General features: G+C 43.3%; 1 protein-coding gene across 5 annotated transcripts in view; it reads right to left on the bottom strand.

Moving 5' to 3' along the window:
- Positions 1–11,554: 11,554 nt before the first annotated feature.
- Positions 11,555–25,233, bottom strand: part of LOC139544041 (splicing factor, suppressor of white-apricot homolog) — a 127,717-nt gene continuing 114,038 nt past the window's right edge. For 3 of the 5 annotated variants that reach the window (XM_071350724.1, XM_071350725.1, XM_071350727.1), the window contains 4 exons: positions 22,250–22,399; positions 21,896–22,042; positions 18,627–18,699; positions 11,555–12,858 (listed from right to left, as the gene is read on the bottom strand). In XM_071350724.1, the coding sequence (XP_071206825.1) occupies positions 12,793–12,858; positions 18,627–18,699; positions 21,896–22,042; positions 22,250–22,399 (436 nt within the window). In that variant the 3' untranslated portion in view covers positions 11,555–12,792. Of the gene's footprint in view, positions 12,859–18,626; positions 18,700–21,895; positions 22,043–22,249; positions 22,400–25,233 lie in introns of those variants that run through there. The other 2 variants (XM_071350726.1, XR_011668795.1) reach the window with 2 other exon arrangements.

Here is a 25,233-nt window from a genome sequence, read left to right as displayed (position 1 = left end):
TATTTAAAAATGCATTGGTTTGTTATGAAAGATAATGCTATTAAACATGTGCATTTAAAGTATAACTTTTTAATGTATATAAACAAAGTGTATATAAATCTAACCATTCAAAACGAATACAATCTGAACAACATAATAATAGAATATTGCTCCATATCAAAGAAAAATAAATAACAATGTGCAAAACTGCAGCATCCCACTTAAAACACTAAACTGGTCCCTCTTTGGTCTCTCTTCTTTATTGCCATGTTAAAACCAGCAGCACACAGCAATGCTGACCATATTATTTGTCCCGTTTTCGAGAAGACCCTCTCAGAGGGAACGGATGTGGCCACTATGCAGAGTCTCCCTGTCATGACTTTAGTAAGCCGTGGGTAGACAGAGGCCTTGTTCTTCCACCAGCTCAGAAGAGGGGCTCCTCCAAACAGGACCGGACCTCCATTATGGCATCTGCTGAGGGATTCCTTCCTGCTGAATCCCCAGTTGCTCTCTCGTCATCAGCATCCAAACAGCAGACGTTTGGAAATTGCTCCCAAGGATGAACCAGACTTGTGGAGGTCTACAATTATTTCCCCGAGGTCTTGGCTGATTTCTTTTGCTTTTCCCATGATGTCAAGCAAAGAGGCACTGAGTTTGAAGGTAGGCCTTGAAATACATCCACAGGTACACCTCCAATTGACTCAAATGATGTACATTAGCCTATCAGAAGCTTCTAAAGCCATGACATAATTTTCTGGAATTTTTCAAGCTGTTTAAAGGCACAGTCAACTTAGTGTATGTAAACTTCTGACGCACTGGAATTGTGATACATTGAATTTTAAGTGAAATAATTGGTCTGTAAACCAACCTAAGTGTATGTTAACTTCCGACTTCAGCTGTACATATATAATACTGGATTAAATAATGATGTAGTAATAACTGCTTATTGTACCTCTCTCCACTGATCTCCATAGTGACCTGCTCAAAGGGTTCCAGGACTCTGCACACCTCCTTCACCACCTCACATTCCACTTGGGTCAGAGCATCAACAGGTGCATTGACAATGGCCAGGGTAGAGATGATGGCATTCTTTGACTCAAGAAACCGCATCAACATTTACAATGCTGAATTTCACCTTGTAGTGCAATCTTGTTAAGGCCTCAGCTCAGGCATCCCCATCTGGCGTTGTGTAGACTTTAGTTTTTCAGCACCTACTGTGCTCCTGTGGAAGTATTCCACAGCTGCTTTCACTTTGTCTACAGTGGTTTTCATCAACTTCAGAGCATCTCTTACAATCATGTTAATTGTGTGGGCAAGACATGGATGATGGGTCCATTTTAAAATGTTCATGGCTTTGGTTATGTTAGCTGCATTGTTGTTAACACAACAGACCACTTTTTCATCTACTTGCCATTCTCTGGCCACTCTCAACAGTTCCTCTGCCAAGTTCTCTGAGGTGTGTCTGTCGTTGAACTCAAAGCAGTCCAGAAGACAGCTATACATCGAAAAGTCTTCATGAAGTGACATGTAACCGACATGTAAGAAGTGGTTATCCTTGATGTCCAGCAGTCAGTGGTAAGGCAAACTGCAGTAGCTTTTTGGACTCTTTCCCGCACTGACGCCTGTGTGCTCTATAGTTGTGGAATAAGTGATTTTAAAAGGGTTTTCCTGCTTTCAATTGTGTACATTGAATTTAGACTATTGCTATTAATTTCTAAAACCTCTGTCCTCCACGATCGAAAATGGCTGAAAATCGGTGGCAATCATTTTACCCAATGCAATATCAATTTGGCCTTGTTTTGCTACAGACATAGGCTTTGGCATAAACTGGTCCATAGAAGACTGCGTTGCTGTGGGTCGCGGAGTAGGCCTAATTGACTGAGTGGATACATCTCTACGTGTGGAGGTGCTGGCTCCACCACTATCACTAGCAGGCCCGCTAGTTTCTCGAAGCTCCACTACATTTAGCTTCACAGTTGGGTGCACAGTTCGCATATGCCGGTGTAGGTTGTGCGTAGAACCGGATTTATATGAGATTTTGTTTTGGCAAATTCTACACTGTGCTCTAACATTGTCTACATTATTAAAATGCATCCAAATGATACTGTGCTTCCAACTCATCAACTCATTTTCCAGCTGTTGTTTTCACAGCTGTCCTTCCTCTCCTCGGATGCTAAGTGTGTGACTGTGAGTGAGTTGGCTCGGCCCTCACGCCTCTTTGGTTCATTGGTTGACACTGTGTGTCTGACTGACAGAAACAACAGGTGAGGCTGTTAGTCTGAGCAGACAGTCAGAACGAATGTGTGTGTGCGCTTGAGCATTTAGGCCTATATTATTTTATAAATGTTTTTGTTCTTTGAATTAGTTAATTCTATTCATTTAAATATTTTGATTATTCATATCTTAATTTTAATCGATTCGGCTCTTTTCATATGCGAGCCGACTACCAACGTTCACCTACAAGAGCTGGCTATTAGAGCCGACTCGTTCGCGAATGACCCATCACTACTATGAGCTATTATCAGCATAAACATTGTATCACTGAGAGAGCAGACCCTACATCGCAAGCAAGAAACAAAATCAGCAACGCACTCAACAGCTTCCGTTGTTTAGGCTACGTGACATGGACATGCTCCAACTGATAATTGACTTTTTGACTGCTGTCATATCAACACATATTTATTATGCCATTATTGCTTTTGTGATAGCACATTTGGCGCTTGTAATGATGTTTATGCTACTGATGTTTTTGTCATTTGACTATGCATCTTGCTGACTGTGCGTCTTTGTGGTTGGGGTATTTATTTGATAGAAATACGTTTATAAGTTTCATAATTGTAACAATGGCACTCCACGAAAACAATTTATTGAACCCTTTAATTATTATGAAACAGTTAACATATGTCCACATAGGATGTCCTATGAACAAAACATGCACCCCTATGGAAATCAAATTCCCGTCCAACGGATTCATTCTGGCGCCGGCCCTGGTTCTGCTCTCATTCTTCCTTGATCTGATGATAGCACCCTCTGCCTCAACCTTGTCAATTTCATCCAGTTTATTTTGTTGCTTAAAACCTCTTAAGGATCGGACCCTTTTTTTCAATTTTTGCCTAAAATGACCCAAATCTAACTGCCTGTAGCACAGGACCTGAAGCAAGGATATGCATATTCTTGATACCATTTGAAAGGGAACACTTTAAAGTTTGTGGAAATGTGAAATTAATGTAGGAGAAAATAACACATTAGACCTGATAAAAGATAATACAAAGAAAAAAACATGCCTTTTCTTTGAAATGCAAGATAAAGGCCATTATATCACTTAGGAATCTAGGCGCAATTTAGATTTTGGCCACTAGATGGCAGCAGTGTATGTGCAACGTTTATACTGATCCAATGAACCATTGCATTACTGTTCAAAATGTTGTATCAATTCTGCCCAAATATGCCAAATTGGTCAATTGATACATTTTCAAGTACATAACTATAGAGAACATAAAACGAGCTCTGACTGGAAAAATACGTTTTGGACGGTCATCCAACTCGTAATTGTAAATCTGGAACTCAGGCCTCTTTCTAGAGCTATGACCTGAAGATCACTGACGTCATCATGATTCAACCTTGTTTTTTTCCAGACTTCCCAGTTGTCTTGAAAGCCCCATAAATCCAGAGAATGCCAGACTTTGATGACACAATTTGCTGACGAAGGACCGACCGCACCACCTCAATCAATTTTTTATATAAAGCCCTTTTACATCAGCAGACGTCACAAAGTGCTATACAGAAACCCAGCCTAAAACCACAAACAGCAAGCAATGCTGAACAGCAGCAATGAACAGCAAGCAAACAAATTATCAATGAACCTACCAGGTACAACCCCAAATCCATAAACACGGGCACCCTCATAGATATCATCCTAACCAACCGGTCCTCCAAATACACCTCTGCTGTCTTCGACCAGGATCGCAGTGATCACTGCCTCATTGCCTGCGTCCATAATGGGTTTGTGGTCAAACGACCACCCCTCATCACTGTTAAACGCTCCCTAAAATACTTCAGTGAGCAGGCCTTTCTAATCGACCTGGCGCGGGTATCCTGGAAGGGACTGCTCTTAAATGCAAGTAAAACTGTGGACAACTACAAATATCTAGGTGTCTGGTAAGACTGTAAACTCTCCTTCCAGACTCACATTAAGCATCTCCAATCCAAAATTACATCTAGAATCGGCTTCCTATTTCGCAACAAAGCATCCTTCACTCATGCTGCCAAACATACCCTCGTAAAACTGACTATCCTACCGATCCTTGACTTCGGCGATGTCATTTACAAAATAGCCTTCAACACTCTACTCAGAAAATTGGATGCAGTCTATCACAGTGCCATCCGTTTTGTCAGCAAAGCCCCATATACTACCCACCACTGCGACCTGTATGCTCTCTTTGGCTGGCCCTCGCTTCATATTCATCACCAAACCCACTGGCTCCAGGTCATCTGTAAGTCTTTGCTAGGTAAAGCCCCGCCTTATCTCAGCTCACTGGTCACCATAGCAGCACCTACCCATAGCACGCTCTCCAGCAGGTATATTTCACTTGTCACCCCCAACGCCAATTCCTCCTTCGGCCGCCTTTCCTTCCAGTTCTCTGCTGCCAATGACTGGAATGAACTGCAAAAATCACTGAAGCTGGACACTCATATCTCCCTCACTAGCTTTCAGCACCAGCTCACAGATCACTGCACCTGTAAATAGCCCATCCAACTACCTCATCCCCATACTGTTATTTATTTATATATATTTTTTTATTTTATTCTTCTCCTTTGCACTCCAGTATCTCTACTTGGACACTCATCCTCCGCACATCTATCACTCCAGTGTTTAATTGCTGTATTGTAATTATTTCGCCACTATGGCCTATTTATTGCCTTACCTCATTTGCACACATTGTATAGACTTTTTCAATTGTATTATTGACTGTATGTTTGTTTATTCCATGTTTTTTGTTGTTTGTGTCGCACTGCTTTGCTTTATCTTGGCCAGGTCACAGTTGTAAATGAGAACTTGTTCTCAACTAGCCTACCTGGTTAAATAAAGGTGACATAAAAAAAAATGAAGATATAGAGTGGCTAGGAAAAATTCCCTAGAAAGGCAGGAACCTAGGAAGAAACCTAGAGAGGAACCAGGCTCTGAGGGGTGGCCAGTCCTCTTCTGGCTGTGCCGGGTGGAGATTATAAGAGTACATGGCTATTTAAGGCCAGATTGTTCTTCAAGATGTTCAAACATTTATAGATGACCAGCAGGGTCAAATAATAATCACAGTGGTTGTAGAGGGTGCAACAGAACAGTAGGAACTGGAGCAGCAGCACAACCTGGTGGTCTGGAGACAGCCCGGAGTCATCAGGCCAGGTTGTCCTGAGGCATGATCCTAGGGCTCAGGTCCTCCGGGAGGGGAGGAAGAGACAATTTGAGGGAGTATACTTAAATTCACACAGGACATCAGATACGACAGGAGAATTACACCAGAAATAACAAACTGACCCTAGCCCCACGACACAGACTATTGCAGCGTAAATACTGTAGACTGAGACTTTCCTGTTCAAGTGAGCACAGCACAACAAGGTGAGTCCAAAAATGTATTGTATGCTGCTGGATACATGATGTAATATGCCAGGGAGATATGTATACTGTAGCTAAGTGTATGTTGTGCAGTAAACTGTTAGTAGCCCATGTGCCTCACCCTAATAATTTGGTCTATTTTCCCCTCTTAATTTCACCTACTGTTCTGACTTGGTGGTGCACATGTAGCCTATAACCTGTTTTAGAGAAATGTAATCATTGAATATTGTAAGAGCTTTCATTGTCTGCTTTTATGCCCCCTTGATTTATCCTAAGGTTCTGACTTGGTGTACAAGGAGAACACTGTAAGAACGGCCCATGTTCTGAATTTTGTCACTGTACATTTCAAAAGTGCTGAACAAATAGTTATATTGACTACATCCGTCCTAGCTCGCTCATTGTCTTAATCGAAATTACGGATTGCCTCTTATCCGCTTGTCGTCCGTTATGCCATAGTTTGTACATCTCAATTGTCAGTAGAAACCACATTTGTTGAAGCAAGTCAGCCATATCAGCTATGTTTTTTTTTAAATTAGTAAATGAGGCTGAATTAACTGTTTTGCTGCCAGACAAGGCTCTGCTGATCACCAGGTGTAGCAGTGGTAAGGCGTTGGGACTGCTGTTGGAACTCTGCTGTTGGGACAGCATATGTAGGCCCTAACATGCTGACCAGACCGGACACGTCGCGTGCGCGAGCGTCGCAAAATACATTTAGAAATCCATGTTATTGAATTATTGCACCCACACTGCTCGCGAGCGTCTGCGACGCCAAAGGCTAAAATAGATGTCGTTCCTATTTCTGACGCAGATCGCGCTGAAAGTCATCTCCTCATTGGTTTATAGAAGCAGGTACCTACGTGCCATCTCCTCATTGGTTATACCCACGTGGGTGATTGAAAGACGAACTTTGTTGCCGGTTGTCGTGGTAATACAATGAAAGTTTAGATGCGATCACCATATAAGTTCAAAAATGAAAAAGCCTGGAAGGAGGAGAGATGACTAGAAACGATTCGGTTGGCCGTTTTATGTGTGGATTAATTGTTGGAGTAGAGGTCCTTGTGCATTTCAGGTAAAATAACAACTCAATGTCTATATCCCAGGACAAATTAGCTAGCAACAGCAAGCTAGCTAAATAGGACAAATTAACGTTAGCTAGCAAGTGCAAGCTAACTAGCTAAATTGCCATACATGTTTAATGCTTTTCGACCTGTTCCCAAATGAATGTCATTGGTTCAGTTTGTTTTGATATTTTAACCTGCGTGTCGTGATCGCGTTTGGTGTGGGGGGACAACATAAATTTATGCACGATGGTGCACGCGCGCAGCCGGTTTGGGTTCCGTGTAACAGTTTGTGGGCACTGTTTGTCACCGTTATAGTGCACTTAATGTCATGTTTAGTGTTGTGTTGTGTAGTGGCTTTGCTGGCAGTTATCCCACATGTTTTGTTTGCCCCACCAAGATTTACATGCTAAAATCGCCACTGATATACTATAACATTTTCCTCTTCTATCCTTCTGGTCTTTGCAAGATCACTGCCATAGTTTCCTAAATATTTAGCAATTTCAAAATTTAGAAGTTCCCAGTTTGTCCTATAGAGACTTTATTCCAAAAACGCATAATAAAACATATATCACATTTGACTATTTCATGTTTTAAGCTGGAGCTATTAAGTTTCCAGTATGAAGCTTTGCGTTGACTATAATTCCAGTGAAATATTGAAACTTGTAAGCAAATAGCTCTATGGTCTGTTAGAGGTGTTTCAAGAATATGAACAGAAACATGATTTCTTAAGCCCTCTGAAACCACATCAACGTGTGGTACGTGTTTTGTTACACCAGGTATAGTCTCAAGAGTAAAATTCTTTCTCCACTAGATCCAACTTCTGCAAAAATAACTTTAGATTTGTATTTAGAGAAGTAGACTGCCACGGAGGCCACCTAGCAAGATAATTATCTAAAGCAATATTAGAATCTCCACCTATTAAGAGTAAGGATTTGGGAAATTTAGATAACCAATATAAAATTTGATTTCTTACAGCTTCAAGGACACAATTTTCTTGTTTTGAGTTGTACCCATAAATATTGACAGTAACTAAAATAGTTTGACTAATTTCAATTACAAAGATAATGACTTGAGTCACGATCTGAATGCAAAAAAACTTGTAGCGACACCTGCTGATCGTTCTGAACCATGTGAGAGCCAAATATCATTACCCCATTGCGACCTCCAAAAGTTAGCATAATTTACAGTACTGTAGAATGAGATTATTGAAAGAAAAAACAGCTGCTTAAACAAAAAGAAACAAGGCTTTACATTTTACACTGTGGCTTAACCCCCTAATATTAAGAGAAACAATTGACTTTTTATGATAAAAATGGCACATGGTCCGGTAGACAGGGTCCTCCGCCCTTCAAGCACCGTTTTCCTGCAGTTCTGTTAACAACGGTGAGGGCAGGTGTTCTGCAGGCAGGAGCGAAGGACACTGTCTACCTGTGTCGCTAGCAAGCAAGGAGGGGGTGGGGAAAAAAAACTCAGATAATACTTTTATTTCCTTTTTGAGCCACATTCAAAAGGGGGGGTACCCACTTGCAGGAACACCCCGAATTAAGGGCTGCAGTTGCACACTATTGGGGCTGGGCGATGGTGAGCTAGCTGGTATGTGGAAGTCGAAGCAGTAGCCATGCTAGCCTCCTCATTGACTGACGACAACTCTGACAGATTGGGCTCGGCCGTTGGAGGTAGTGGAGCAGGTGTTGTGTCTTCATCCTCCATCTGTGTTTTTTTTAAGCGCATGAGTGAACTTTGTGTTGCCATAACTTGTGACTAGCTACCTCACAGTTAGCTAGCTATTAGGTATGTGTGTGTGTGTGCGTGTGTGTGCATGTGGGGAGGGGGGGTACCATCTGATTTTTGAACAGGCGCAGAGGCATGGTGGATATTGCAGGAGCCATTGGTAACGTTATGAGTGGGCAAGAAGTGATGGTTTATTCAAATGATATGTTTACTCCTAACATACAGGATCATCACCACCCAGAATTAACCTGGTTGCAAGGGACCCAGCGGGCCTGGGAGGGAAGGGCCCCTGAGACGCATCCGATCAGTCATCGGCAGAAATAATGTTTAACATGTCAAACGAGGAAAGGACAGTAATGGAAGCTAGAAGCGCAAACACTGTGTTTCACTGGCCTTCAGCTTCACTAGACTGCTCTCTGACATCAGGGACTGGCCAGAGCCAGGTTCTAGACAAATTTCAAACTTCAGAGCACACAAAATAATTACTGCATTGGGAAGAAGCTTGTGCAATCATCCTTCAGAAAAGCATTCTAGTAAAAGCATCCATTCTAATAGCCAAAAGCGTACGGATCTATTCCTCAGTGGTGCCGGACAATTACCCAGTGAAAAATGCTGTCTAAGGCATCGCTCCTCTGTGTTATCAAAGCTGTCTATTTGGACAAAAATAAAGTATATTTTCAACACACAGACGTGGCGATGCAAGCTACAGCATTCCCAAGCTCCTGTGTCATACAGTAAAGAGCAAACCACAAGCAGATGTAAATATGAATGTGACTGTATGTGACTGTCATTCATATTCCATTCACCCAGTTCAATGTAACAGCAATAGGTTTAGGCTACTACGTGATACTCAGATTTACCCTATACCTATCATGAGGTTGCTACAACCTAGCCTCTGAATTAAAGTTTACAACGTAGGTGCACACAGGTCGAGAGAAACATTTGAGCTGACAGACAGTGACACACTCAATACCACCTTGGTGTAGGGTGTAATCATTAGTCCAACGGTTGCAAACAAGTTTCTGTTGGACAAATTCAGGTTTGTTTATTCCCGTTCGGTTTCTTTTAAGATATGTTTTTCAACAGAATCCACGGAATGAATACACCCTAGATCCCGCATAAACACAGTTCACTTTCATTGCAGCCATGTTGTATTCCTTATTCCTTATAAGCGCTCTCCTCCTCTCACCTTTTCCCTTCGCTTGTGGACTGCAATGCACAACACATCAGCTGTATGTGACCAGGTGAAAAAACCTTTCCAAGCTGAACCATATCATCACCACACAGCCTACATCGTTGTCACCATATTAGCTAAAGTAACGTCATAGTCAACATAGCTAATCGAACTAACTCATGCAGTAACGTTACAGTGAACAGTCAGTCTATAGTTTAGCACTTACAACAATAAATTAGTAAAACCAAAAGCTTACCTTGACCTGGAAGAGTTCCAGTGTTGTGTGGATAGTCATTGCCAGCTAGCTAACATAGTATCCCTCTATTTGAGCAGGGTGTTTGAGTATGCTAAACTAGATAGCCGCATTTGCTAGCTAAGTAAGTGAAACTGAAAGTTTAAAAAATGATTCAATCTCTCTTACTTCTCCTTCATTTTGGAGAAAAATAACTATCATCTTTCTCTCTGAGTCAACTACTCACCACATTTTATGCGTTTCAGTTCAAGCTAGCTGTAGCTTATGCTTTCAGCACTAGATTCATTCTCTGATCATTTGATTGGGTGGACAACATGTCAGTTCATGCTGCAAGTGCTATGATAGGTTGGAGGACATCCTCCGTAAGTTGTCATAATTACAGTGTAAGTCCATGGAAGGGGGTGAGAACCATGAGCCTCCTAGGTTTTGTATTGAAGTCAATGTACCCAGAGGAGGACAGAAGCTAGTTGACCTCCAGCTGCACCATGGTGCTACCCGTCAGAGTGCTGCTGAGGCTACTGTAGACCTTCATTGCAAAATAGTGTTTTAATAAATTATTTGGTGACGTGATTATATTTAGTATAGTTTTATCTAAAAAGGATAACATTTTTATGAAATTCACTGAGGATGGTCCTTCCCTTCCTCCTTTCAGGAGCCTCCACTTGTATAGTACACCTTTATTTCAGTGATTAATGCAATCATAGGCAAATACTTATAAAATAAGTTATATTTCCATGATGGAAAACACACCATTTGGCAGAGACAGAAGTACAGAAAACAGATTGATATGAATAATTAGCTGTGCATTAAAAAGGCAAATGATCTATACAAACCTTTCAGTACACAGCACCATTGTACTGTGAGTAAAGCAGACCAGCTGCAAAAAATGGTTTGCTTCCAGTAGTATTATCCTGCTTAAGCCTTTTGCAGAAGGTCTGCATTATTTTTCACTCGATTCAGACAATGACACCAAAGAAAACCAAACAAGTGAGGAATGTGCAATTTCAAGGACTGAGAACAAAAGTGACAGAGTGGATGAATACAGTGAGAGTGGATAAAAATAGTGACACAGTGGATTAAAATAGTGACACAGTGGATTAAAAAAGTGACACAGTGGATGAACATAGTGTGTATATAGTTAGACTGACACTGGATGAATACAGTGTGTATAGTTAGTGTGGCTGCTGTGTGTGTGAGGCTGGGCCATGGCCTCAGTGGGATGATGACACAGTAGAGCGTGAAAGATACACGGATGCTAGGGGCCCCAGCTCCCTGTGTCCTACTGGGACACTCAGATATGTTCCCTCATCCCTGGGGTGGACCTAGAAACCTGCTCAGACGCCTTTGTGTTTGTGTGTGAGAGAAAGGAATGTCCGTGTTTTTGTGGACAGGTTGTGTGAGACTGCTCCCTCATGATTTACCCTCACACCAGCCCTGGTAACCACTGCTGCTTTTAACCTTCATTTGCACGGTCTGCTTTGTCCTTAAAAGAGGGAGCATGTATGAGTGTATCTCTACTTAATCTATTTCTGCTATGTCAATATTTGCTTATTCATTTCCAACCAATAAATAACTATTGAGGTTAATTGAATTAAATTCATAGGAAACGTGACCCCTGACCTTTATGTACCAGACAGATTCCACTGACTGAAAACACCTTAACACTTTGCTAAATCATCATTCAAACTTTTTTTTTATTTTATTTTTTATTTTTTTTAAATTTTTTTATCCCCTTTTCTCCCCAATTTTCGTGGTATCCAATCGCTAGTAATTACTATCTTGTCTCATCGCTACAACTCCCGTACGGGCTCGGGAGAGACGAAGGTCGAAAGTCATGCGTCCTCCGAAGCACAACCCAACCAAGCCGCACTGCTTCTTAACACAGCGCGCCTCCAACCCGGAAGCCAGCCGCACCAATGTGTCGGAGGAAACACCGTGCACCCGCCCCCCTCAGTTAGCGCGCACTGCGCCCGGCCCGCCACAGGAGTCGCTGGAGCGCGATGAGACAAGGATATCCCTACCGGCCAAACCCTCCCTAACCCGGACGACGCTAAGCCAATTGTGCGTCGCCCCACGGACCTCCCGGTCGCGGCCGGCTGCGACAGAGCCTGGGCGCGAACCCAGACTCTGGTGGCGCAGCATAGCACTGCGATGCAGTGCTCTAGACCACTGCGCCACCCGGGAGGCCCATCATTCAAACTTTATTGACAGTTTGTGTTAAGAAAGCAGCTCCACAATCAGCCATGTACAAACTTAAAAACAAAACTGGAAGGCCACACACTGGAACTGATTGACAACAGGCTGGAAACAGAGACCCCAGCTTAAAACTGACCTGGCAAAAGAGTGAGAGAAAGAGAATGAAAAATGAAGAGACATAGGGAGATGGAAAGAGATGAACAGAGTGAGATGGAAAGAGATGAAGAGGGAGAGAGTGAGAAAGAAATGAAGAAAACAATCCTTCACAGAAGGATAGCATTCAGGCGCTCTGGCAGCTGCACAATTACACTGCAAAGCTCTCCGTCATCAATTTGGAGAACATAGAATTCGTTTTTTGAAAGATGCAATTTACTTTATTAATTATTTCTGCGCTTTGAAGCTCTGTTGTCTTTATTCGTGCTGAAAACAGATGTTGGGAACAGGGGCATCCAAACTTTAGCAGGCTGCTGCGTGACCATTGCTGTGATGCAGGCTCTCTCTCTCGACACGTAGAACAGTCCCACGTAGTTGATTTACGAGCTAATCTACTCTGCTCGCTTCACATCTACTGCCATTCGAAATATACTGTAGATACGCTCACCCAGTTAAGTATCAAAGTAGATAAAATAAAAGTCAGACAGAGGAATATGAACGCTAAACAGTTCCAGGCAAAATACGCTGCCTGCTGATTGGCCGAGGGCCTGTCGCTGGAGGCTGTCGTCATAGAGAGGCAGACATGGTGAAGCTCCACCCTTTTTCCAATCAGCTGCTATAAAGCTACGCCTCTTCAGGAAGTGTTGGGCTGGAAGGTCTTAGGGGCAGCCAGCATGGCACGTACTTTGGCCATCAGATCCTGAGAAGGAGAAAGCGAGAGAGAGGGGAAGAGAGAAGGGAGAGAGAGGGGTAGAAAGAAGGGAAGAGAGAGGGGTAGAGAGAGGGGAAGAGAGAGGGGTAGAGAGAAGGGAAGAGGGGGAGATTGAGAGAGAGATGAAAAGAAAGATAGAAACAGACACAGAGAGGGATAAAGAGGAAGGCGAGACAGTGAGTGAGTGAGCCATATAAAATACCAATAATGAGGAAAAGAGGAAATATGTCTTGGTTAAGAATCCTACAGTCCTATATTCTGTCTACTCTCTCAGAGAGCCTCCCCACCATCACAATTCAACACAAATCTTCCTCCCTCCCTGGGCTATCTTTCAACCAGGACAGCTTAATGTATTCCTGACTATTTATGACAGTAGGCTATAGGACAGCTTCTCTCCTCCCTGCAATAGAAGGCCATCAGATCCACTCCTAGTTAGGTAAGCAGTCCCAATCTGAACACAGTCCAACCTGGAGATTATACACCAAATAGGGGATATATTAAATCTTTCAGCGTGAGCCGCTGAATTAGCCGCTTGTCATACAAGTTTCTCCTTGCTCAGGGCTGACGTGGGGAGTTATTGCATATCACTACTCTTCCTTCCCCTCTCCCGCTGTTCTCTTCCTTCTCCTCCGTCATGAGTGAGCAAGCAAGGGCACACACACACACGCACAGAGAAAAAAGGCGAATACGCATGCACACACAAACACAGAGACCAACAGAGACACACACTGAGGGATAAATCTGAGTGAAAGCAGTGGTTGTGATCAGGGTCCTTGAAGAGAGTACAACCAGACCACAGTGACCTCCACGCAGTCGTAAAAACAGCAGGAAGGAGGAGCAGGATCACCATAGCAAATTGAGACAAAAGGTATAACAAGATGGCGGTATGGATAATGGAGTTAATGTCTGAGCAGATGATGTGAGACTGGGGCCTTAAACAGGGCTGGTACTGAAGCCTCCACAGATACTGCTTTATTCAGGTGAGAAATTGCTTCATTCAGGTGAGAAATTGATGAAAGAGAGGGGGGGGGTGTTTTAAGTACTATATGTGTGAGTGTGATTGAGAAAGCAGGAAAGTGTCAAAGACAGAGGCGTATGACTCAGAGAGAGTGTGTGAGGGAACGTTAAGGGGGGAGAGGGAGCGTGGCATGTACTGTACTTGAGCGTGACAGAGAATGCTTCTAACGTCCAAACAACTTCATTCTAAATATTTGTAAGCATTGTCATACTCCCCCACTCCCCAAGCCATAAGACTGCTAAATAGTTAACCAATAGCTACCCGCAATACCTGCACTGACCCTTTTTGCACCAACTCTTGACTCACATAAGCTGCTGCTACTGTTAATTATCTATCCTGTTGCCTAGTCACTTATCCCTACCTATATGTACATATCTACCTCCTCGTACCACTGCACATCGACTCGGTACTGGTACTCCGTGTATAGAGCCAAGTTATCGTTACTCATTGTGTATTTATTATTGTGTTATTATTTTTCTATTTTCTTTGTCTCTACATTGTTGGGAAGGACCCGTAAGTAAGCATTTCACTGTTAGTCTACACCTGTTGTTTACAAAACATGACAAATAAACAAAAGCACGTGACAAATAAACTTTGATTTGAATAAAATTGGATTTCATTCATTTATGAGAGCAGGTCTCTCAGTTTCATTAGGGGACTATAAAACCCCTCTCCTCCAGCAGAACAGGGAGAATGAACACGCTCCATAAGCAGAAAGAGTGAGAGAGAGGAGAAAAGTTAATCATGAGCCTGGGGATGAGTGAGTGAGAGGGGGCTGTGTGAGAGGAGGAAAGGAGAGCAGTAGGAGAGAAGGTAGACTAGGCAAGCCCCTGGAGGAGACTGACAAGAGGACGAGGAGATGTGGGGGGCAGAAAACAAGAGGTCACAATACAGTATCCAGGATGAGAGGAGGATGAGTGGACTGGATTTCAGAGCCATGGGAAAGAAATAAAGAGGAAGAGTAGAAAGGATGCTGACAGTGTCTTCAGTTTCAATTCTTTACCAAGGCCACTCCATTGAATCGTACATGTAAAGGTTCTATCCTCGCTCCATGTCACATTCTCTTTACCGTTCCATTCTGTCCATCTCTACAGGTCTGTATGTTAGTCTCCTCTAATTCTGTCTGTCTGTCCATCTCTGTCAGTCAGTCCGTCACTATTAGTGTTCGTCTGTCGGTCGGTCTGTCTTCTCTACCAGTCTCCCTGTGCTCCAACAAAACCCTCTTTGCAGCTCAAACTCCTGACTGCAGACCAGAATAATACCCTGCCAGTGAGGGAACAGGGAACGGTCCGTTCCCTCTTTCTCTCTCCCTCCCTCCCCTAAAAACACAACCCAACCCCCAGCCATTCGTCATCTGTCAGCCAGCCCCCGTAATGAAGGAAAAACAAAGCTCAAAACTCGGGCCAAAATGCTAATTCTAATGAAAAAAGTGCATTAGATTTCTCTGAGTGCATCATCATGAACCAAATCTTTACGCTGATGGGGCTGGCTTTAAAGTTCATTAAGTGGCCAGGGACTATGTCTGTATGTCTGAATCCAGAACGTCTGCATAACGGGGTAATGGTCTATTCATTCAGAGATGGCTGGGTGTATACCTTGGATCTTCCTCATGGGTTGAGTCTCAAATGGCACCCTATTTTGTATAAAGTGCACTACTTCTGACCAGGACCCATAGACATTTGGGACACACTCATGGCCTGTACAGAGCAGGGCCGGGTGAAGGATTCAATCACTCTCTTTCATGCCCTCCTTTCCCCCTTCCTCACCTCTTTCCCTGACCCGCTCTTTCCCTAACCCACGCTCTATTCATATGACCTATGCCAATCTCTCATTCTCTCTTTTCTGAAACCCCCCCTCTCTTTCCCTCGCCTTCTCTTTCTACAACCTACCCCATTCTCTCTCCCTACGGCCTGCTCTATCTGTGAATGTCTTGATCTTTGACGGTGGGCTGGTTTCCATACTACACAGGCCTCTCTGCCTCAGCCCAAGCCTACTCCAGGTAAGTCTCTCCTCTTCTCTCTCTGACCCACTATGGAGGTGCTCATCCTGGGCTAACTGGCTGGCTTCATGAAGGGGTCTGGTTGTAGTCAGAGGGCTATCAGATGGGGCTCTTTATCAGACTCAGGACAGATAGAGAACATCAAATGGAGAGAGGACAGGGGCTTGAACTCCTAAAAGGGCCCTGTTAAGGTATGGCTTTGAGATATACGCCAAGAAAGACATTTGAGTAATTGGAGAATGAACGCTATCAAAGCCTGAAATTAAGACATCAAATAAACCATAGAGCAAACGTAAAGATTCCATATGAATTTACAACAGGTGTGAGGTAGTTACAAGACGCCGCCTGAGGAAGCAGTGTTTTTAACATTAAGTTGAAACGCATTGGGTGTGCACCCCAGCTGTGATTTAAGCTTTTAAGTTATTTCAAACGTATGATTTTAAAACTCCAATATCTCTCTCTAATGATCTACTTTACATTATGGCTTCCCTCATAGATCTCATATAACAACCTCCCTATTCCCTATCCGACTCATAGCCCTGTTGCTGAACAGGCAGTGTGATCCTACCCAGAGACAGAGATGAGAACCTCTCTCTCTCCAACCCAACAGCTTACCAGAGGAGTGACTAGTAGAGGGGGTGATTGCGTAATATGTTAAAGTCAGGACTTTCGGGGAAGAGTTGATCCTCTTTTTCTCTCTCCTGGAGATTAAAGCCTCTGTAATGTAAACTAGCTCTCCTCAGCTGTCAGCTGCTGCTGCGCCCATAAAGTCACGAGAGAGATGAGAGAGAGCCAGAAACACCAGGACAGGGAGATAAACACAACAAACAAAACGCCTATGTGCACATTACTGAACACAGAGGAGGAATGTTAAATGTAAAATCCGACCTGAGTTCAGAGATCAGCTGCTCTGAGCCCACAGAGATCGAAGATAGAAATGATGTAATCTGTGCTGGGATCAGTGTAGTGAAATCTCTGAGCGGTGTGTTCTGTATAATGCTGCTGCCACAAAGGCCGACTATCCTTGGAACCACAGTCCCTGTGTACATCCCAGCTAACAATGAGCTGATACTGAACTGCTGTGCTTTGTGCACATGTCATAATGAGAGATATGGAGTACCTGTACAACACCCTGCTGTATTGTGCTTTATGGAATACATGCTAGGACATCTGGAACTGTATTCACAAAGCGTCTCAGAATAGGAGTGCTGATCTAGGATCAGTTCTACCTTTAAGATCCTAATGAATACGATTATATGGACAGGGGAGTCCTCATCCTAGATCAGAACTCATACTCTGTCATGCTTTGTGAATATGGGCCCATGTTAATATACATACAGTGCATTCGGAAAGTATTCAGACCCCTTGACTATTTCCACATTTTGTTACGTTACAGCCTTATTCTAAAACTGATGAAATAGTTTTCCCCCTCATCAATCTACACACAATTCCCCATAATAACAAAGAACCCCCCCCCGAAATATCACATTAACATAAGTATTCAGACCCTTTACTCAGTACTTTGCTGAAGCACCTTTGACAGCGATTACATCATCAAGTCTTCTTGGGTATGACACTACAAGCTTGGCATACCTGTATTTGGGGAGTTTCTCCCATTCTTCTCTGCAGATCCTCTCAAACTCTGTCAGGTTGGATGGAGAGCATTGCCACACAGCTATTTCTAGGTCTCTTCAGAGATGTTCGATCGGGTTCAAGTCTGGGCTCTAGGTGGGCCACTCAATGACATTGAGACTTGTCTTGGCTGTGTGCTTAGGGTCGTTGTCCTGTTGGAAGGTGAACCTTCATCAAGGATCTCTCTGTACTTTGCTCCGTTCATCTTTGCCTCGATCCTGACTAGTCACCTAGTCCCTGCCACTGAAAAACATCTCCAGAGCATGATGCTGCCACCACCATGCTTCACTGTAGGGATGGTGCCAGGTTTCCTCCAGATGTGACGCTTGGCATTCAGGCCAAAGAGTTCAATCCTGGTTTTATCAGACCAGAGAATCTTGTTTCTGATGGTCTGGGAGTCTTTAGGTGCCTTTTGGCAAACTCCAAGCGGGCTGTCATGGGCCTTTTACTGAGGAGTGGCTTCCGTCTGGCCCCTCTACCATAAAGGCCTGATTGGTGGACTGATGCAGAGATGGTTTTCCTTCTGGAAGGTTCTCCCATCTCCACAGAGGAACTCTGGAGCTCCGTCAGAATGACCATCGGGCTCCTGGTCATCTCCCTGACCAAGGCCCTTCTCCCGCGATTGCTCAGTTTGGCCGGGCAGCCAGCTCTAGAAAGAGTCTTGGAGGTTCCAAACTTCTTCCATTTAAGAATGATGGAGGCCATTGTAATCTTGGGGACCTTCAATGCTGCAGACATTTTTTGATACCTTTCCCCAGATCTGTGCCTTGACACAATCCTGTCTCAGAGCTCTACGGACAATTCCTTCGACATCATGGCTTCGTTTTTGCTCTGACATGCACTGTCAACTGTGGGACCTTATATAGTCAGGTGTGTGCCTTTCCAAATCATGTACAATCAATACTTACGTAAATAAGGTATTTTTTTGTATAATTTTTAATACATTTGCTAATGTTTCTACAAACCTGTTTTAGCTTTGTCATTATGGGGTATTGTGTGTAGATTGCTGAGGATTTTTTGAATAAGGCTGTAACATAACAAAATGTGGAAAAAGTCAAGGGGTCTGAATACTTTCCGAAGGCACTTGTGACAGTGAAGAAGAGGTACCTGAGTGATTTTGGACTGCATGGAGGAGACATTGGCTGAGGGAACTTGTTTATCTTTCTCCTGCGAGCCGTCCCTAAAGAGAGAGGGAGAGAGCGAGAGAGAGACACAGGTAGACAGACAGAGAGAGACAGAGACAGACAAACAGAGAGACAGACAAACAGACAGGGAGGAAGAGAGGGTGGGGGGAGAGAGAGGGGGAGAGAAAAAAAGATAGAAGGGTTAAAAGAGAGAGGGAGAAAGATTAGGGAGATAAAGAGAAAAGAGAGCGAGAATAAAGTGAGAGGGAGTTCAGTGGCCGGGAGGGATGGAGACAGAGCCTCATATTAACACCCGCCACCTGTGGGTAGATTTTGGAAATGGTGAATAAGATGTCTATTTCACCAGCCATGTTGGCAGGTGGTCAGGGCTCTGCAGTGCGAGCATTTCACTTGCATTTGTGTTTTTCTATGTTTTATGTAAAACGTTTTCAGTGTAAATGTAAATTAATAAAATCAGATAAAAAGTATGTAGACAAGATAATGGACCTAGGGCTGAACCCATTCATCAGCAATGGACATTAGACCGGTGGAAATCTGTCCTTTGGTCTGATGAGTCCAAATTTGAGATATTTGGATCCAACTGTTGTGTCTTTGTGAGAAGCAGAGTAGGTAAACAGATTATCTCCGCATGTGTGGTTCCCACCGTGAAGCACGGAGGAGGTGGTGTGATGGTGCTTTGCTGTTGACACTGTCTGTGATTTATTTAGAAATCAAGGCACACTTAACCAGCATGGCTACCACAGCATTCTGCAGCGATATGCCATCCCATCTGGTTTGCGATTGGTGGGACTATCATTTGTTTTTCAACAGGACAATGACCCTGACCTGTTCACCGGACGAGCTACCTGTCCCAGACCTGCTGTTTCAACTCTCTAGAGACCGCAGGAGCGGTAGAGATACTCTTAATGATCGGCTATGAAAAGCCAACTGACATTTACTCCTGAGGTGCTGCACACTCGACAACTACTGTGATTATTATTATTTGACCATGCTGGTCATTTATGAACATTTGAACATCTTGGCCATGTTCTGTTATAATCTCCACCCGGCACAGCCAGAAGAGGCCTGGCCACCCCTCATAGCCTGGTTCCTCTCTAGGTTTCTTCCTAGGTTTTGGCCTTTCTAGGGAGTTTTTTCTAGCCACCGTGCTTCTACACCTGCATTTCTTGCTGTTTGGGGTTTTAGGCTGGGTTTCTGTACAGCACTTTGAGATATCAGCTGATGTACGAAGGGCTATATAAATAAATTTGATATGATAATGACACAAAACACACCTCCAGGCTGTGTAAGGGCTATTTGACCAAGAGGGAGAGTGATGGAGTGCTGCATCAGATGACCTGGCCTCCACAATCACCTGACCTCAACCCAATTAAAATGGTTTGGGATGAGTTGGACCACAGAGTGAAGGAAAAGCAGCCAACAAGTGCTCAGCATATGTGGGAACTCCTTCAAGACGGTTGGAAAAGCATTCCTCATGAAGCTGGTTGAGAGAATGCCAAGAGTGTGCAAAGCTGTCATCAAGGCAAAGTGTGGCTACTTTGAAAAATCTGAAATATAAAATATATTTTGATTTGTTTAACACTTTTTTGGTTACTACATGATTCCATATGTGTTATTTCACAGTTTTGATGTATTCACTACTATTCTACAACGTAGAAAATAGTCAAAATAAAGGAAAACCCCTGGATCGAGTCGGTGTGTCCAAACTTTTGACTGGTACTATATATTTATTGCATATTAATTGAATATTGCCAAATGCTTCTGCAAAAAATATTGAGCCTATTTAATGCAACCCTTGCAGTTAATAGACCACAAAGATGCATACAACTGACCTAAATGTTTGGAAATTATAAGTTTACTTTTTCACTCATAGACTTAAAACACATCAAGTGTAATTGGACTGTTTATCTCACATCTGAAGGCTGGGAGGCATTTACGACATACCTCAGATTGCTAATATATATTTTGGAGTAATAATTACATTACCAACATTCTCTAGTAATACTAGTCTCGTGCGAATAGGTCTTTGGTTACATGCATGCGATGCATACATGTGTCACGTAAAGAGAGCAAGGGTTAAGGGAATGCTTTTCCCTAAACAAATTAGGGATTTTGGTAACAGAACTTTTCAGTCAGAAATGGCTATAATTATGTTGCAGATTCAGGAACACAGCGCGATAAACACTTTGATGTTCTGTGGTGGTGCCGTAGCAGGGAGGAGAGAGAGACAACGGGTGCTAGTCACAGCCACTTACTGTCTTTTATTTTTTTAAACACAGCAAGTCTGATCCCGGAACTTGCACAATCAAATCAATTGCTGGTTGGACTCCCACTAGTCATTTGTGTGTCTTAATTATTTAATCAAACAGTGTGCTTAAAGCATCAGACAAGCTCAGTGAATATACACTATATACAAAAGTATGTGGACAATGTGTTCTCTGGAGTGATGAATCACCATCTGGCAGTCCGACGGACGAATCTGGGTTTGGCGGATGCCAGGAGAACGCTACCTGCCCCAATGCATAGTCAACTGTAAAGTTTGGTGGAGGAGGAATAATGGTCTGGGGCTGTTTTTCATGGTTCGGGCTAGGCCCCTTAGTTCCAGTGAAGGGAAATCTCAATGCTACAGCATACAATGACATTCCAGACGATTCTGTGCTTCCAACTTCGTGGCAACAGTTTGGGGAAGGCTCTTTCCTGTTTCAGCATGACAATGCCCCCGTGCACAAAGCGAGGTTCATACAGAAATGGTTTGTCGAGATCGGTGTGGAAGAACTTGACTGGCCTGCACAGAGCCCTGACCTCAACCCCATTGAACACCTTTAAGATGAATTGGAACGCCGACTGCGAGCCAGGCCTAATCAGTGCCTTACATCAGTAATACTGTTGTGACTGAATGGAAGCAAGTGCCCGCAGCAATGTTCCAACATCTGGTGGAAAGCCTTACCAAAAGAGTGGAGGCTATTATAGCAGCAAAGGCAGCACCAACTTCATATTAATGCCCATGATTTTGGAATGAGGTATTAGACGAGCAGATGTCCACATACATTTGGTCACGTCGTGTAGTTGATTTGAATAAAACACATCGGATGTGTCAATATATGGAAACATACACGTTTCAAAATGTAGACCAATCGATTGGACGAAAGAACAGACGACCCGTGGTCGACCAAGATGTTTTAAAGTTGGGGACAGCCCTAATAAACAGCCTGGTGAGGTGGGGTGCTTTACCTGGAGAGGCTGGAGGTGGGGCTTGTGGGAGGGGAGGCGCTGGGGGACTTCTTGGCTCTGCCGGGGGATGAGGAGGGGGAACAGGAGGAGCCCTTGTTCTGGAGCTGACCCCTAGAACTCTTACTCTTCCTCTTCTCATGAGGGGACCTGGAGCACAGGGAGGGATAGAGAGAGAGAGACATGGTGAAACTGCCCAAACCCTTTCAGGAAGTAATGGATTGAGAGACAAAACAGACAGTCACTGAGCTGCTGGAGCTCAAACTGCTACAGTGAATACAGAAATTTAGTTCTCTCACAGCATTGTCCCACTGTTTCCCCTTTATGACTGTTTCCAAGGTTCCTAGCCCTACCTACCTGGATCTGGTGTGCCTCCTGGGCAGAGCGAGGTTGTTGCCAAGGCAACAGGCGGCAGGGCCGTAGCGCTCCCTCTCCTCACCCCTCCTCTCAGACGAGCGAGCCCTGCTGTCCCCCCTGTTCTTCCTCCCAGGGGACCTGGAGCGAGACCTGCAGACAGACACAGGGAATGAGAGATGAACACAGAGATGGAAGGAGGGAGAGAGAGACGGGGGAGAAGAGAAGGGGGGAGTGAGAAAGAGAGGGAGAGATGGAAAGAGGGAACACAGATGGAAGGACGGAGAGGAAAACTCAAAGCAACATAAAAAACTGAAATATGCAGTATTTTCCCCAGTGCCTGAGGCCAACCTAGCTTTTCTCTAGTGGTGAAGCACTGAGACCAATGAGGAGAGATGGAGGGTGTGAAATACCTAATCGGAGGGAAATTGCCAATTCTTTACAATCTGCTGCTTTAACCAGCAGCTGGTCTCTGGGGCTAACCTCCCACGCCCCAGCCTATTCCCTGGCCACCTAACTGCCCCCATGCCCTGTACTCTGACCTCTATTGCTCTACCCACCTCTCAGTATTATTACCAATCAATCAGAGTACTGTTCATGGGTGTGCTCATAGTTACTATATTGAGATGGAGGGCAAAGAAAAAATTATTTTGAAACAGTTCTGAGTCTCCACTTATTAAGTAGAGTTTACCACTTTTCACTTGTTTACTCTTCAGAACCCATAGCGGCCATCGACTGGCAGAAAAAAATTATATATATAGCGCTCGCGAACGGCCTTGTTTTTCAAACAATAATATATGTGTCTATATCGCAAAATGAACTTGCAAACAACCTGCTGTCGTATTCACGTGGCTGTTATCATCAACCAGAAACAGGATATGCTGTCTTTTGACTTTTAGATTTAAAAAAAAACTTCATTACTCAAAATGAAGGCGCCGAAGCAGACAACCTTTTCACTGTGAAAGAGGCTGTATCTATAGTATAGTGGTTGGTGATACGGGTTCGGACACGTCCTTGCACTTTGAAAAGCGATGATGTCGAGGTGAGTGAAATAAGTAAAGGCAGATATATGTTTGATGTTGTCGATGTTAGATGCTGTGAAACATCGGGGAATAGCTGTCAGATTAGCTGTCAGACTATTACTAGTTAGTCTGTCAGGCAAGAAAAGTGACGTGCTTCCAGAAGTTCCATGAGATATTGTAGGCTAAATGCAAACACTAAAGTGGCAGTGTGAAATATGGGAAAATTGTCTCTAACAGTTGTGTTTGTACCTTCTCTAAATGTCTCTATCTAATACTTGTTGCATTCACTGAATTATTGTCAAAGCAGGTTACCATTTCTACATTTTGTGTCTCTCAATCTACATTTTGAAATAGTTTCTGAAAAGCCGTTTGCATTTTTACATAGCCTACTTTGTGTGGGTTTTGAAATACTTTCTGAATATAGTCCTCTGTTCACGTTTTGGAAAACATTTTTATTTGAATGTAAATCATATTTTTAAGTATAATATATTATACTTGGTACATTTTGAGTAAGTCCTTTAGTCAACAAAACTAGGTTTTTTTGTTGTGTTGAGTGTTAATTGTTTTTTGATAGTGTCTTTAGACAATGGAAGACAAAATTAGTGTTATTCCTATTGAGGTTGTGTTCTTTAAAACTAAAACTTGTAATCTGTTCTATGTTTTTGAGTTATGTCTGTCTGTTTTAAATGTGTGACAAAATGAGATTACTGATAATTTTCAAGACAATCTACAGCAGCATTCTAGAATTCTATTCGGATCTAAAGGGTTAACCACACCTGTATTTTGGTAGTAAATAGCATGTTATGGAAGTGTCCGGTCAATTGTCTGTGATTTCACTTGGTTTTGAGAAACTTTCCCCACCATCGATAGACTTCCACAAGCTTGTTCTGGAGTTGCAGGGGCACAGATAAAGCTTTGACAAAGGTTCCAAAAACACCCAAATACGTCATTTTAGAAACGGCAATGATGCAGGTCTTTAGACGTTGTACACATGAAATTGTGTCATTCTGAACTTCATCCACAACGTTATAATATGACATTTTGTTGGACTCAAGTGATACTTTGTGTGCACATGCGTGGCCTACGCAGAGAAGTAGTAGCTGGGTGTTTTTGGAGTGTTTGTTAATATTTTATCTTTGCCCCTGAAACTGCAGAATGAGCATGAGGAAGTCTATCGCTGGTGGGGTAAGTTTCTCAAAACCAAATCGCACCCCCCAAAAAAGTGTCTGGTAACTTCTATAACATCCAAAATACAGATTTGGTTAAAAAACAAAGTTAAATTGTACTTTAATGTTACCCTCTGTTGCTCCAGTTAAGATCACTCTCCATTAGATTGGACATATTAAGGGAGGACAAGAGGCCACTATGTAAATGTCAGTGGCTGTGTTCTAAATGGTCCGTTATTCCTTATAGAGTGCACAAAGCTCTGGTCAAAAGTACTGCACTATATAGGGAATAGGTTGCAATTTGAGATGCAACCTGAGTGTCTACAGAGTGGTTAAATCACAGGCTCCTCTCTCTCCCTCTTTATAATACAGGACAGCCATTACGCCATTACCATGGTGATTCAGCCGTTTCACATCCCAAAGCCAAGAGCAACAACGACACCAAATGACTCACGCAATAATAACAAAAACAATCACATTTCTCCTGATTTAAAAGGCAACCCCCTCCAACCCCCACCAACCAGCTACAAATGAGCGTTTATTTAAGAACACTAGCGTACGTGCATGTCTGGATCCACTCTCACTCAGCCACAGAGAAACATATTTAATTCACACACACAAACTGGCCACACACAGATGAAAACGTAATCTAATGGAGCCGTTTAAAAAGTACTTTGCAGCCGGGGACACAGTGGACCGCTGGACGAAAGCCAATTTGGCCCGAGGATAAACACAAACAGAGAGGTCATCCCCTGCCATAGGGGCTGAAGAGGTCACAAAGTGAGCAAAAAGGAAGTTG

This window comes from Salvelinus alpinus, chromosome 18, assembly GCF_045679555.1.
Source record: "Salvelinus alpinus chromosome 18, SLU_Salpinus.1, whole genome shotgun sequence".
NCBI classification, from domain to species: Eukaryota; Metazoa; Chordata; class Actinopteri; order Salmoniformes; family Salmonidae; genus Salvelinus; species Salvelinus alpinus.
This window is presented reverse-complemented; position numbering and strand designations above follow the sequence as displayed.